Genomic DNA, 15,776 nt, shown 5'->3' on the forward strand with positions numbered 1-15,776 from the left:
AATGTACCAGTACAAGTTACAAGGGTGAATATTAAAGTTAAAACGTGTATGTCTTTGGTTTAACTTCAAACGGGTAGTTGCTATTTACCGCTGCTTTATCAAAGACAGTGATTTACCAAACATTTTGGAAAGGAGGTAATGACCTTTCTGATGCGAGTAATTTTGACTAAGGCGTAAAATTGTCTCTTGACAGTTTTCTGTTACCAAAAACTATACATCATATGCTTAACACCCATACTTAAAGTATTAGCATAACTGGTATTGCTAAAAGCCAAAGTCTTTTAAAGCTGCACTCTCACAGAACGAATGTTTTCACAACTTTTTTATTTTTTGTCTGGGAATGAGCCAATTTTTGCCAAAATCGATGGAAACCAGTGTTATAAGACTGCTGACAAAAAATTAGATTGCAGAATTTTATCTTTAAGTTCAAAAATGCATGTTTTATGCATTTTTCTTAACCCGTTAGTATCGATTTAAGCCATAACACTTGATTTTCAAATGGAAATATAACAACTGCACTCTGATCTTTTGTCAGCCATCTTTTTTCATTGGTTTGCAGATATTTACGCAAAAATTTACTCTTTCCAAGACAAAAACTAAAAAAGGTTTTAAAACAGTAAATCTGTGAGAGTGCAGCTTTAAAAGGAAAAATCAGACAAATGATAAGAAAAAAATTATTTTGGCAAACAATAAAAAGTTGTGGCAAAAAATAGGGTAGTCGGGAAACATAAAACAAATCTGGGAATTCCATTTGTGCTCAGAAGTCAGCAGGAATGGTAAACTTTAAGAAATAGACAGAAAAGATAAAAGAATGTGATATAGCTTGTTTTTTAAAAGAATACACTCAAACTTCCATGAATGCAAAACGGTTAATGTGGGGTCCAATTTGTTTGTGAATTAAAATTTCTTTTATCAAAATCAGCATGGGCATCCTTCTGCTTTCTTCTGAAGAAATACCATGATTGTCAAATATTTCTCACTTTTTATTAAAACGATTATTGATACATACAAATTTTACATACTTGGCAGTTGCAACCTATTATTTCTTCAAATAAACACAATTACTAACATTTCCTTTCAAATTCATAATGTTCAAGTCCTCCACAGGCCAATAAAATGTGCCCTTTTCTCCCTTAGCACAGGCTGTCCCTCTTTTGCAGTGTACACCCTGTTCTTTTGAAACACTAGGTAAAACCCTCGATATTATAACAAACATCAAAGATTAGAAAGGTATGTATGTGGTGTAAGTTTGTTTTCAATGTTAATATTGTAATATGTTCATATGTTTCTGTCTCTAGTTCATTGTCAATTGGACCCTTGCCATGTGCCCCTTTGTTTTTGAATTTGGGAATACTGGGTTATTCCTTCAGTTTTCATTGTATTATTAATGCAAATATTAAATGTTATCTACTATAAACACGACTGTTGGCCTACATGTATTGTCCAAACATAGAACAACTGTGTAAAGATTACAGGCCAAAGATTTTCTAAGCATCTTAAGTACTTTATAACATGACTAAGTTAAGCACACTATTTTTATTTTGGTATAATTTGTATAATATTCCTGATTTTGGGTATTTAATTCTTACAATAATCATGATTTTAAAACTCATTTTTAATAAGTAAATTTAAGATTAGGTAAGAGATTGAAATAATCTACGGGAGCTTCTTTAGCTTAAGAACTTTTGAGAGCTTTAAGGGCCTGCTGTTCAACTATTATGTCGACAATATATATATATATATATATATATATATAAAAAATAAAAATAATGGGATTTTAAATATCTGCCAGTGCCCTTTGGCTGCATAATGGCTCTCCTCTCTGTGTACCACACAACTTAAAGGTAGATATGACTACACTAGACCAAACATAATACATCAGTATACTATATAATATTCCTGAACAACCTCTTTTCGACCGCATTAATTATTTCTATTTGTAAAATGACTAGGAGATAATAAAATACATCAGTTTATTTTACAACATGAATAATACAACACTATTCAACACTCATTTTGCATTGTAAGTACCTGTTATTGTTATCAAACTTATAAAATACAATTGTCCATGATTGATACTTCATTAAAATAAAAAAACAATATGGGATTATTAAAACTTGAAATTCTCATTGATGATGCGAGATACAATGTACTCCATTTATTTCAAAAGTGTTGAGTTATACTCAATTGCAAAAGTATCCGTAACTCGGATAGTGTTTCTTTTCTTTTTTGCCTTCTGAACATTTTCCAGTGTTATTTCATCTCTTTACTCAGGAAATTATTCAGCAGACGGTGTTTCACAAGCGTAAGTGTTTGGTAGCATTGGCACCTTCACATCTGCATATGAGTCCCTGATGAAGCTTGTTGAAGGGGCTATATGGTGATCAGGTACCACACTCCTGTTCAAGGGGTAGATTCCACTCTCCTTGAATGCAGACATAATGTTGGATGGTGTAAGAGTGGAACGGTATATCTCACAGGCAAGATGGGCAACTCCATCTCTACACATCGAAATTCCACCAGATTTGTTCATGAAGCTGTGCATCAATGCTTTCCAGGCCTCCTCCATAGGTCCAAAACAGCTGACATCAAGGGGCTGAAGATGGCCACAGCGTGGAGGTGTTACAAAGAGTATCATGTTGTCTTCTTTGGCCCAACCAATCAAACTCAGGGACACATCACGTTTGTGGCCATCATATAGTATGAGAACTGGTTCGTTTGGAGATCTCGGTGGCAAGTACTTAAGTAGATGATGCTTTATGTACGATTCAAAAACATCTTTGTTCAAACATCCAGTGATTGACACTGTGCCCGCAGCTCCTGGTGACGCTCCTTTCATGAGATCCTCCAACATCCCTGCTCCTGGGAACACAAAATATGGTGGAATTTGTTGTCCAACTCCATTTACACAGCCAATCAATGTCACTGTATTCAATCTACCAGATGTGCTGGCCTGAGTCTTGTTATGATTGCCAGAGACTATTTCGGTTGGGTGGGGTTTCGTTTCCAGAGCTGTTTCATATACATTGTATATCAAATGAGGCTTGGCAGCAATGTCATATTTGACCATAATGTTATTGAGTTTGTCAAAGTAATTGTCTATTGACTCTCTTGAAGCACCGTTGGCCTTGGCAGCCTCAAGGCTTCTAGAATTCCCTACATACAGTTCAGGCCACCTTCTTAGAAACTTGTACAGCCAACGGTCTGTAAGAGGACGTTCTCTTCTTCTTAGTCCAAGACTGATGGCATAATCTGATGCAAGATGGATTGTTTCCATTCTATTGTAGCCATAACCAATTTCAGCCATACTTTGGATATGTTCTGACAAAAATGCCTCCTGCTCCTGAGAAAACAGTGGCATAGTCCCAGACTTCACAACACCAGTACGAACTTTGCCAAGTCTGTCAAGAAGGGTTGTCTTAGGTATATCATAGGCTAAGGCTGCCTTGCTTATTGACATTCGTTTTTCCATCACAGCCATGTAAGCCTGGTTGAGGTTATCAATATCATACCGTCTGTATGACCCTCTTATGACCTTTCTTGGCTGCAATATGTAAAAAGTAATGATAAACGAGAGTCCGATTAAATTGAAATTTAGTAACCTGTAGTTAAATTTCATTATTACACTTATTACTACATTAATTAAGTAACATTTTTCTATATTCATTCATTGAACAAAAAATGGCCAACAGGTAGGAAAAAACTGACACTAGCCAAGCTTTGAAAGGGATTTAAACAAAACTATCCATGAAAGAAAATTAGTTTTACCGTTAATGACACACTCCATGTTGCAGTAACAAATTATTCCAGGGACTGTTTTTTACACATTTACCGGAAGTTAACGTAAACATTCAGTGAAAAGGAAGTGTTTGGTTGAAAAGGTTTTTTTAATCTTTAATAGTTCCAATGAAATCGCCACGGTCATTACAGCAGAAACTCTCATGAAATTGTTTCTTCACTTGATTGACCCTCGCTGTACCCACATATTGAAATAAACGCCAAAATCATCCAAAGTAAACAAAGAATAATCAGATAATGGAAGAATGGAAATATTGACGTCTAATTAAAAAAACACATGGTAAAGGTTTGCTATTTTAATTTCCCTTTTAATAAATCATTGTTTAACTGTCATTCAAAACCAATATGTTGTTTCTCATTGTTTTAGTTTTAAGCCTTCCTGCTAATCAAATCAACAGGTCTATTCCCATTGTACAAACTACTGGCCCCAATTTCTCGAAACTTCTTAAGCCTTACCGGCTTAAGTTTCTTATTCCAATTAGCAAAAATACATACTTTAATTGATTTTTTATAAATGAGAAATGGTTTATTGTGATAATCGTAACGATAATTCCTTTCTTAAATATTAAAACATTTGATTGAGTATATAAAACGCAAAATATTGAAAGACAAAAAATAGTGGTTTAAGCTTAATCCTGTTATAAGAGACTTAAGAAGTTTCGAGAAATTGGGGCCTGGTGGTTAACTATTTATATTGGAATCTGAATAATGCGAATATCGAGTTCCTTAAGAGCATTTCCAGTATCCTTTGTTTACAATATCTCCCAATATATGTCAATGTGAAACTTTCAAGAGATATGTCATTCCGAAGGGTATTAATAAAGTTATATATTTATTACATCAAAATTCAACAGAAATGATTTATCTAACTTTTACTATTCATAAATGTTACAACCAATGAATAAATCTTTAATAATTCACGAAACAAATTTTGACATGGGCTTATATCATGTTGATAACGTCATATGACACACCTCTGCGCATGCGATGTTTGGCAACAGTGCTACTCATCTAAACTTCTGACTTTTCACTGTTGGCCGACAGAAACTAATGTTGAACACAAATCTGACACAATTTGGTTAACATTTTTGTTTATGTGTGTAATTTCAGTGACCTAACAAAGTCAAGGTTTGCCAGAAGAAGCAGTTGAATGATACTGGGCTCATCACTAAGGCAAACAAGGTTGTGGTTGAGTCTGGGATGTCAGTATACAAGGCTTCCTGAGTGTGATAGCATTGTTTATATCCAGTGATCTCCAAATACAGCTGTGATGAATTTTATTTGTTGATATTATCATCAACATGAATGTATTTATTTATATTAACCCTTAAGCTGCTGATGGCGATTTTAAAAGCTTTGCAAACAGCTTGGAACCATACCAGACGCTGAGTAACTTGGAGCCTGGTCAGGTTCCAAGCTGTTTGCCACTCAAGTCAATATATCCCCAAAGTTTTAAGTAAATTGAAAGAAATTTAGAATAAACCATACAACATTTTTGAGCAGACAACAATTTACCCAGCATGCAAAGGGTTAATATAAACATTGCTTTAAGGGTATAAAACATTCCTATACCAATAACTGCCAGCCATGTTGTAAATTGACTTACGGTATATTCAATTTTAGCTTACTGAATGGAAGTTTAATGCAGAAGCCAAATTTCCATGATTCCACCAATAATACATATAGGTATATGAAAAATTCCAAGATGGCAGCCATGGTTGTTTTAACAAAAAAACACCTAGACATCGATAATGGTATATAAAACTAACTGATACTGATTGGAAAATGAATTTTCTTAAATATGTCATGCAAACAAATAATATCACTGGATTTAAGCAAGGCTATCACAATCAGTTACTTATCACAGCAGGGACACAAGAACTTGTCCTGTTTCTGCAGAACTTTCACACTACAGCAGTATTTCAGGTGAGTCCAGTGGCCGCATCTTTCACACTCCCCCCAACTCAAAAGTTCAAGATGGTTCATGGGATTCATTGGTTCTGGTGCAAACTTTTTACAGACACAGCACAACTCCTCTTCTGCAACTTCCTCTTCCACTTGCTCTGAATACTCACTGTGGGGGTCACTTTCCACCAAGTCACGATCCCCAGACGAACCAGGCATTTGTTGAGTGTCAGACTTTTTGGTGACAGACTTCTTGTCGAAATTGAATGAACTACTGACTTTTTTGGTATTTACAGTGGGAGTCATCAGTTCCTCCTTCGATGGAGTTGTTATGATGGTTGGATTCCTTTCCATGGTCTTCTTGGACGTCTCCACTACTTTAATGATTTTCCTGCTATGAAGGAAGGACTCGACATTTTGATTGTCATCTGTTGACTGCTCATGGTCGCCTGTGTGATCAATGGCACAGATGGTGGATGAGGCAGAATTGGTGGCAATAATTAAACCCCTTTTTCGTGGAAATACCCCAGTCTTCCTAAATGCACTAATCAGATTATCAGGAGAAACTCCCTTGTTATAGGCTTTGCTAGATATCTGTGCAATGTTGTAGCAGTTTATCGGCATCCCTGGGTTACTTTGCAGGTATGCTTGGCATTCGCTGTGGTATAAGTTCTTTAATGGCCCAAAACAACCACCATCAATGGGATGTGTGACATGTGAAGTGTGTGGTGGAAGTACATAGAATACAATGTTGTTCGCTTCCCCCCATGCTGATAAGGTGAGGTTGATGTGCGATTTATGACCGTCAAACAGGATCATGACGGGATGGTCCCTGGTTGTCACGTGCTTCATGAAGTGCTGCTCCAAAAACATCATGAAGACAAGGGAGCTTGAACAACCTGACTCTGTCATAGTACCGCCGGACCCAGGACTAGCCCCAGTCAACAGGTCCTGGTTCCATCTTATACCTGGGAAGACATAATACGGAGGAAGTCTGCTGCCTGCCGCACTTCCACAGGCTATAATAGTCACAGTCTTTCCCCTATTTGAGGTTATGGCCTGTGGTGTAAAGCCTTCAACACAGTCTGCATGGTAGGGATCATGTTCAATAATCAATCCTGTTTCATCTACTGTCCAGATAAACTCAGGGTGATTCTCCAGGTCATATTTCCTCATGACCTTCTCAAGCTCTCCATGGTACATATTCATGGTCTCCTCAGAGGTGCATTGGGCTCTGAGTACTGATAGTTTTTGTGGCTTGGCTAAAGCGACATCAGGGTTTCTCCGTTTGAACCTGGTATACCATGATGCTGCACACGGTGGGTCATTTTCCTTCTTTCGACCAAGTGTCATTGCCCAGTCGGTGGCAAGGTTCAGAAGCTCTACCCGGTTGAAACTGTATCCAATGCTCGCCATGTAGCTAATGTGGTCCACCAACTGCTTCTCTTCGTTAGTGGTAAATGTGGGCTGGTGACCTGAGCAAGGTAAATACTCCGTCTCATCCGTCACTGGCTGCAGCCCGAGGGTTCGGTCACGGAGAGTAGACTCAGGAAGCCCATACAGCCTAGCTGCCTTGTACACTGACATCCCAGACTCAACCACATCTTTGTATGCCCTAGCTATGAGCCCAGTATCATACAACCGCCTCTTCTTGCTAGCCTTGCGTATGGTGGGTGACTGAAATGACATACATAAACAAAGATATTTATAAAATTGCGTAAAAATTATATACAACATAGTAATCTGAGATTAGAAGCTTAGTTGATTAGCACTGTCTCGCCGAACAGTGTGTGTATAAACAGTGTGTGCAGCTTGCACATGCTCAGATGTGTATCATAGATCACAAAATAATAAAGGACAACCCCAACTGTCAAATTTTGTTTATGAATTTCTTCATTAATAATTTAATTGTAATGTTTATGACAAAAAAGCTAGAAAAATATATGTTTGATAAATTTAAGAGGTAATTACTGTGTTACATACCTTAAAGTAAGGCTCCCACGTTTACAGATAGTGTACACGGGACATAAAAAACAAAACGATGCCGTTTTATAAACGTCGTAGTAACTAAATACTGCCTGTACGCAAGTACACAGTACAGTACATATCTACCTATATCATTGATTCATTGTTCAAGTTGTACGATGAATAAACGTCCGCTTGTATTCTAGTCTGCATGTATTAATAGTCAGTATCAAAATTCAACTTTCAGTTCACCTGTATATGATAAAGCTTTGCGCAAATTAATTCGATATTGTTTTTAAGTTCCTGATCGTCCATTCATATCAATGCTGTTGTTTCACATGTTGTGATGATGCCGTTGTCCACATGTTGTGATGTCATGATTTTCTATTTTTATCAAAAGATCCTCTCAAGGGAATTTATGTTAAAATTATTGTAAATATAGAACTATTAGGGACTGTTTTCATATTTTCAATTATTTACAATAACTACGCTTTATTGTTTAAGAGATTTGTGAATGTGCTGCAAACGATATTCCTCATTTTCCCTGTATTTACCCCCGAATATGACAATTCTGTTCCAAAGAAGTTTTACTTAACCATCGTACAACCATCTTTTTAAAATTTGATGAGATGTTGCCACACTTCAGACCGTTTGCCTGATAAATCCAGCCTTGCTAACTACACATGACACGGAGAATACTTGGAATTCAATATTTTCGCACGCTTTTTAAATTTAATCACGCTTACAGCCAAAAAACAACACGCCGCTCTTTACCCGCGTAAACATGGGAGCCTTATCTAAAGGAGCGACATATTACTCATTGGACATATCACATTGACATAAAGTGGGAGATATGGTAACAAAGGATAGCAGAAATGCTCATCAGGAACTAGATATTTGGATTATTTGGATTCCACCAATTTTTGGTAACAACTGATATTCGATATAGCCAAGGACCATAAGCAACATATCCCAGAACAACCTCTTTTCAACCACAGAAGAATTATTTTCATTTGTAAAATAACTAAGAGATAGTTAAAGAAAATATTTGTGTGAATCATTTAAAATAATTGTTTATCTTTGAAAAAAAATATATATATAAAATCTGTACCTTTTGTCGGTTGTTTACATTTTGCCATTAAAATGGCGGCTATAATGTGCTTTTTATGTTGTGCAGGTTTTTTGGCCCTGGTAGGTATGTAAAATCTGTCAGAAGAAAACAACTCATTTAATGAAGGTTTTTTCCATGTGAAATTATTCTAAATGGGATAATTTGGCACTTATAGAAAATGACTAATTCAGTGCTGTTTCAAGTAAAACTTCTTTTAACTCATATTTCCAAATTTCTTCACTTGAAGATTTCTGACAGTTCTTCTATCATGGTAAATTATCACCATGTGATTTATCGGAAGTCACGCCAAATCAAAATGTTTCAAAAAAAATTCATGGCAAATCAAAAACAAGTTGTGGTCAAAAAAAGGCTGTTTTGGGATAATATGTAACCCTATTTATTTAATGCACTTTTAATGTTGTGCAGTATACTAAGAAAATGGTAGGGCGTAGGTTTTTGGCCCTGGTAGATATTTAAAATCTGAGAGACGAAAACAACACAATTTTTAATAAGTGTTTTTCACATGAAATCATTCTATATTGAGAGCATTTGGCATTAGTTTAAAAAGACTAGTTCGCTATTGTTTCAAGTAAAACTTACCCCGGTCAGTTTTTCACCACCCCAATATCCATTTTTCACATGAAGTTTTACGACAGGTCTGCTGTTATGGTAAACAATCAGCTCGTGTTTTACCGGAAGTCATGCGCAATCGTAGTATATAACATACTTTTCGTGGCCGGTCGAAAAACAGGTTGTGGTCAAAAATAGGTTGTTTCAGGATATATTTATATATAATTATATACTTCAAGTTTGTGAGCAACTTGAACCAATAATTTACTGAAAAAACCAATACAAGTAAAACAGTTGATTTAGATCAGACTAGAGTAGTTTGTGTAACTGACAAGGAGATAGCTAGGACAATTTTAACGTTACCTACCAGCTATGAAATCCAGGGCACATGTATATTCACTAACATAACATTCACTTAAGTCAAATTAGAGACTCAGACTAAGAAAAGTAATTTTTTAAATTTTGTTGTACCAGTAAATTAAAAATGCTATTTAATTAGCATAGATGGTCAAGATTGCTTCATCTGGTGCAAAAAAATATGCTCTACAATAAGGTTTTCTGAGTCTGAGTCTAAAACAAATATGTTGCCAGGGCCTTACCTTCTCTGCCTGCCTACTCAACACAAGGTTGGCAGTAATTATTGTCATTTCACAACTAATGATACATGTACACACATGGGTATTTCCATATTGCAAGCTCGCAATGCAAAATCATGGGCATATTTATATAGCAGTCATCGTAATTAGACATTTTGGATGAACAAGTCTGAATCATTGTACTAATGCTTGCTATCAATGATCAAAATATTTCCCTCCTATATAAACCCAAAATTTGAGAAAGCCCAAAAATCATTTTAGTAGTACAGGGCTTGCAGGTGTGCGCTAATTTCGACAACTGATATACAACCATACAGATAGGCCATTGAACTGACATTTCAGCAGTGTGCTCATGTGTGCAAATAAAGCAAAACAGACAGAAGCTAGCCTGTCCAAAACAATATTAAATGATTTAATCCCCATTTTTTTTTTTTTGTAAGAAGCTTAAACAGTAGCAAGATGAAATAAACCAATTATAATGTGCATAATTTCAGGAGATCAAATTGAATTGTAGTAATAATATTCTCTTCGAAAAAAAAATTCACTTAGGCCTAAAAAAAAAATTCATTCGGTTCGAGTTACCCGACCCTACCTACGGAATAGGCGCCAACCCTATCGTTTTTATTGTCAGTTTTAAAAAAAAAATGGAAAAAAAATGAAAAATTGTTTTGTTTTTTTTTTTAATTGCTTTTCAATATGTAGTTTAAATCTTAAATGCTTATACAGAAGATAACTTTAACACCATTCTCCAATGATGAAAATGATATTCTTATATAAAGCCTAAAAAAAAAATAAAGCCTAACCCTACCTATTTTTGAAAAGGATGTAACCCTAACCAAACAATTTTTTTTTTTGCCTTATGAAATATGAATTATGAATCTTAGTCAATCTTGATGGTGCTGAAGAGTTTCAATAAATTAGGCTTTGCTGCTGGCTGTATTGGGAAAGAAAACTGAAAAGACGCTACAATGGAACACTCACCATCATATCCTCTCTGTCCACGGCCTCCCCTTCCCCGACCTCAGCACCATCTACCTTCCGCTTCTTGCTCTTTGGCGTTTCTTTTACAGTTTGAGCAAGGCTTCCATCAGCTTGGAAAGAAATGACTTGTGCTGTCTTTTGATTGGTCAACACACTTTTAGCTTTTGTTTTCTTACTCCTATTCCTAGGAGATTTTCTAGTTTCCTTAGGAGCTTCATTTACTGGCTCTGCAGCTTCAACTAAGTCAGCAAAGTCGTCGTCATCATCATGGTCATCAGCATTATAATCATCATCATCATAGTCCTGACCAGTAAGTACTTCATCAGTATCCCCTCCGTATTCATCATCGTACTCGACCTTAACACAAGTGTCTTCAACTATACCATCTTCATTTTCAACGACTTTTGGGTGGACAAATTTAGCCCTCTGCTCTGTTGCACCATTATCGTCGGTGAACTTAACAATGCCGCCAGTGCTGGTGAAACTTTCTGGAGGTCCTACATTTGAGGTCAGCACAGACAAGTCTGAAATAAAATAGAACTTCCTTCAAGGTTATGTCTTACTAATGATATTCTCTCAGTGCTGTGCACTAAAGTAGTAATTTACAAATAGGTGACCCGGGCCCTTTAAATTGTAAAAAATAGAGACACAAAGCACTCAAAACAATGCATACATGATCTTACATCTATGTATGTTACAGGGATATTTGGTGACCCCATATGGGATATAATCGGCCCAGGAAACCATATTTCGGTTTAAGATTTGCTCTCACCTGATATGGTTTCCCTTATCCCTTAACTTCTAATATTTGGCTTAGATTGGAGTGTGCACTACCTACCTGGTTTAGCATATAACCATCCCTTGCTGAGGAAAAGCTCCTTTAAGGCCACCTCCTGTTCTATTGTGACATAAAGTAGGGTCAAATATGTCTCCATCTTCTCCTCAAACTCCCTACATCAGTTAAACCAGCAAACTGAAATTATATAATAAAACCAATGAAAATTCCAATCAAACTTTTGAAGGACCATGTGACCCAGATTGGCACATTCCATTCATCATATGTAAGCCACATATCAATTCAGTTCATGTTACACAGGTTTCTTAAGAAATAACACCCTATATATTTTTGCAACATACAACATACATAAGGATAAAAATTAATAACTTCTGAACAAGAAAAAACTATTTATTGTTTATCTCATCAGACGCAAAGATTCGCTTAAAATCAATATTATCTAGAGGTCCCACTCATGTTAAATATTACGTAAATCACGCAAAAAAAATCATGCATACATTTTCACCCAATACCAGATCACGCGCATCCGAAAATCATGGGTGCGAATAATAATTTTGTTGGAATCCCACACCGCGTCCTAAAAAAAGACATGACAAATACTATCTAGTCCCATCCATTGGCTAAACCGCAGATTCTGCTCGGTGACGTCATTACAATGTAGACGGGTTATAACTATTTACGCCTAGCGAAATGAATGATAAGCAGCGAAACATTGTAACCATTTACATTCCGTCTGCATCCAAAATGTCGATGCAATCAAAGCTGACAGCGTTTGGTTTTAGAAAAAACAAATCAAAACTACAAAAGTAACAATTTGTTATAATGTAACTTTTCAATAAAACAAAATGAAATATTTATTTATTTCATACCCCAAAACATAGCATTTTACCCCCAAATTTTTGTACCCAGAGGGTAAGTTTACCCTTGAAAAAAACAGAAAGTGGGAACTCTGATTATCGGATCATTTCCAAAGCCACCTTTCTCATTAAACCCCACGGAAATGAGCAATTGAGAACAACTTGGGGGATTTCAGCAAAAAATAAAGTTTTACCCTTAGAGGCAACACACAAATATCAGTTTTATCCCTCAGAGTGAGCAAGGAAAGCGGGTCGAAGTGCTGTATTGACTTAATGACGATTACTTTTCAAAACTTAACAAAGATGTGACGCAGACGCCTACAATAGGGTTGAGTTGTAAGAAGTATAGCTCCCTAAAATAGCCGAGCTAAAAAAGCTCTTGCGAAGCCGACATTATTTGTCGGACTTAAAATTAGTTGTATGTGACCTGTCAATTTTATATGTGTAAATTCGTGGACAAGGATATGCATATATTCTAAAATTGAAAGGGGCAGATAAATAAAATATAATTTCGGCATCAAATAAAACTAAAACAAAGTGTATACAATATTTCACGGCCAAACATATGCATACTTTTCATAACTTCGTTGCACGTCCGTTTCCGGTTTAATTTTTTGTTTTAAAATTAACTAATGACGTGAAAAATGCAAAACATTGCAGGCAATGGTTTTAAGTCCCATCCTCCTTGCGGCAAGTCTCCTACGCAGTGACCTGCCTTTACAGGTACCCAGGGCCTATACCAGTATCAAGAGAAAGAGAGACGGGGGAGGGAGAGAGAAAGAAGGAGGGTAAGAGAGAGGGCTGGGTAGTGAAAGAAGGGAGTTGGGAAAGGGAAAGAGAGGGGTTGAAGTGAGTGGGTGTGAACGAGGGATGAGAAGGGTAGAGGGACAGAGTGGGTAAAGGGAAAAAGAGGGGCTGGAAATGAGTGGGTGTGAGAGAGGGATGGGATGGGTAGAGGGAGTGATTGGGGAAAGGAAAAGAGCGGTTTAGGGGGATGGAACGAGGAAGAGTGGGGGATGGTGTGAAAGGAGAAAGAGATATGATGAGACAGATAAAGGGTATATTGAGATTGAGGAAATAGATAGGACATATAGGGAGAAACACGTAGGGAACTGGGGATGGAGAGTTTGCAAGACATAGGTTGGCGGGGAGGAAAGGAGAGAAGTATATATAGGATGGAGATAATAAGAGAGAAATGGAAGTACAGTCAATTCTAGTATTCAGAGGGATTGTCGATGTATAAGTTCTCGTAGCATGCGCGACCACATACGCACGTACGACGGTGGCTCTGAGAGCCAAGGGAAAGAAAGAAGAGAAAACAGATCTCGTACCATGCACGACCACACGTACGAGTGGTGGCTCTGAGAGCCGGCTCGAAAACTAGCACCGCTAGTTCCCGTAAAAATACGTCCAGGATTAGAAACCTTGGGAGATTGGTTATCGTGGCAAAACATTGGAGGTTTAAATGGGAGATTTGTATATCTCTTTCCGTGGAAATTTTATTTTTATATATGCATCCAGTGGTAAACGAAAGGCCTGCATTTCATTATATCTCATTTTTATAGTTTTCTTCTAAAATAATAATTCATCTTAATTGTGTTAATTCTCATATTTCATGGATTTTTTAGAAATACTCTGCCTTCCTGTTCGTTCGTCAGCATACAAATATTATACATTATGTTCTATAAATAAATTAATTATTACAATAACAATGCTTTCAAAACGGTAGCGCAGATTATCATTTCAATGAAAGGTGCGAAAAAATGTCTATGAATGACAATTACTTTGAAACTTTAGTTGCATATATACCGGTGCAACAAAAAATGCCCCATAAAATAATGATGATTGTGGTTGGGTCACGATTCTATGTTGAAACATAGGTCCCACACATAGAAAACTGACCTTATATAATTTGACCAAAGGGTCATTTCAGATAAATTTTTAACATGAAAGATCTTATGAATACCCGCATACCCCTTCACTTAATGCTGGAAGTTGTATTGTACATTAGCATTTACTTATGATCTTATAATTTTATTTGTATATTGTTTTCATATAATTATTACACCAACATACATTTAAATTCTATAAAAAGTATTTTAAACAACCACCACCACCACCACCACTTCTACTACGACTGCATTAAGTTCTATTACTGCCCTACTAATACTATAACAACAACAATACCACCTACAACAACAGAGACGCTCACAGCACCAACAATAGCAACAACACCACTAGCACTTCCACTACTACTACCTCTAACTCTACCACTACGACCACAACCACTACCACTACCACTTCTGCTGCTGTTGCTACTGCTGCTGCTGCTGCTGCTGCTACTGCTACTGCTACTGCTACTGCTACTGCTACTAGTCAACACCTCTGTTAAAAACATATTTGAAATCAATGCTGAGACTCATTAAAAATACCTGATCAAAATTTAAATTCATTAATTGAGAACTTCTTATCAGATTTATTTTTTATTGTTTAAGTTTCTTTTAATATATTTGCAAAACAAATTCATAATTTACTAAAAATTTACTATTCGGGGTAAAAAAAATGGGTGAATAGTTAACATCCACGCTCCTTTTTATTTTTAATTCAAAACGTGCTTGTAAAACTCAACATTATTTTTTCTCGGCCGAAACATAAAAAACAATTTAATAAAACATATTGAAATAAAGAATTTAAATTACTCTTTTAAACCCGAATATCATCGCGTGATACCTGGTATAAGCAGTGACGATGGCAGACACATCGACGGACACGACATGTCGACGGGAGAATCGAAACACATGGCAGTGACTCTAAAACGACAACGGGTTCATTGAAGTACTTAGCAGTGAAATGAAATACGTCGACCATGGGTGCATAGACGGACATGGAGGAGCGGCGGCAATGGTGGGAATTAAGTGTTAAACAACGTTGATAATGTTTCAATAATTATTGAATAATGCTCTTTGTTCCACTGTTAAAGACGATTATTTGCATCCACCCACCTGCAGTACCATTGTTATTGCAAATATTTACTAATTTATCAAAGTGATGTTGACTTTGTTTAACTGACTTTTGACATATATTTTTATTTTGTATCTAGATGCATAAAAATTCCCTCTTACACATTGTCACTCTATTTTTCGACTGACACAACCTCTCCCACCTTTCCCGAGCGCCAAAAATCATTTCTGGTCAAT

At 36.4% G+C, this 15,776-nt stretch overlaps 1 protein-coding gene across 2 annotated transcripts; it reads right to left on the reverse strand.

Annotated features, from left to right (window-relative positions):
- Window positions 1-706: 706 nt before the first annotated feature.
- Window positions 707-13,202, reverse strand: LOC128211197 (uncharacterized). 2 transcript variants are annotated; one of them, XM_052915677.1, is made up of 4 exons: window positions 13,153-13,202; window positions 11,765-11,899; window positions 10,927-11,450; window positions 707-3,544 (listed from the first exon to the last, which is right to left on the reverse strand). In XM_052915677.1, the coding sequence occupies exons 2-4, from the start codon at window positions 11,859-11,861 to the stop codon at window positions 2,279-2,281; spliced, it is 1,887 nt and encodes a 628-aa protein (XP_052771637.1). In that variant the 5' UTR covers window positions 11,862-11,899; window positions 13,153-13,202; the 3' UTR covers window positions 707-2,278. The 2 variants fall into 2 exon arrangements, with proteins under 2 accessions (XP_052771637.1, XP_052771636.1); XM_052915676.1 differs by lacking the exon at window positions 707-3,544 and adding an exon at window positions 3,563-7,380.
- Between the last annotated feature and the right edge of the window lie 2,574 nt (window positions 13,203-15,776).

The sequence above is a fragment of the Mya arenaria genome, chromosome 12, assembly GCF_026914265.1.
Source record: "Mya arenaria isolate MELC-2E11 chromosome 12, ASM2691426v1".
Lineage (NCBI taxonomy): Eukaryota > Metazoa > Mollusca > Bivalvia > Myida > Myidae > Mya > Mya arenaria.

Bases quoted from the DNA above. Each gene is read 5' to 3' on its own strand.
- LOC128211197 (XM_052915676.1), bottom strand. From the start codon at position 11,861: ATGGAGACATATTTGACCCTACTTTATGTCACAATAGAACAGGAGGTG. The intron at 11,451-11,764 runs GTAGGTAGTGCA...ATTTTATTTCAG, and splicing joins ATGGTTATATGCTAAACCAG to ACTTGTCTGTGCTGACCTCA. The intron at 7,381-10,926 runs GTGAGTGTTCCA...ATGTCATTTCAG, and splicing joins TGGACAGAGAGGATATGATG to TCACCCACCATACGCAAGGC.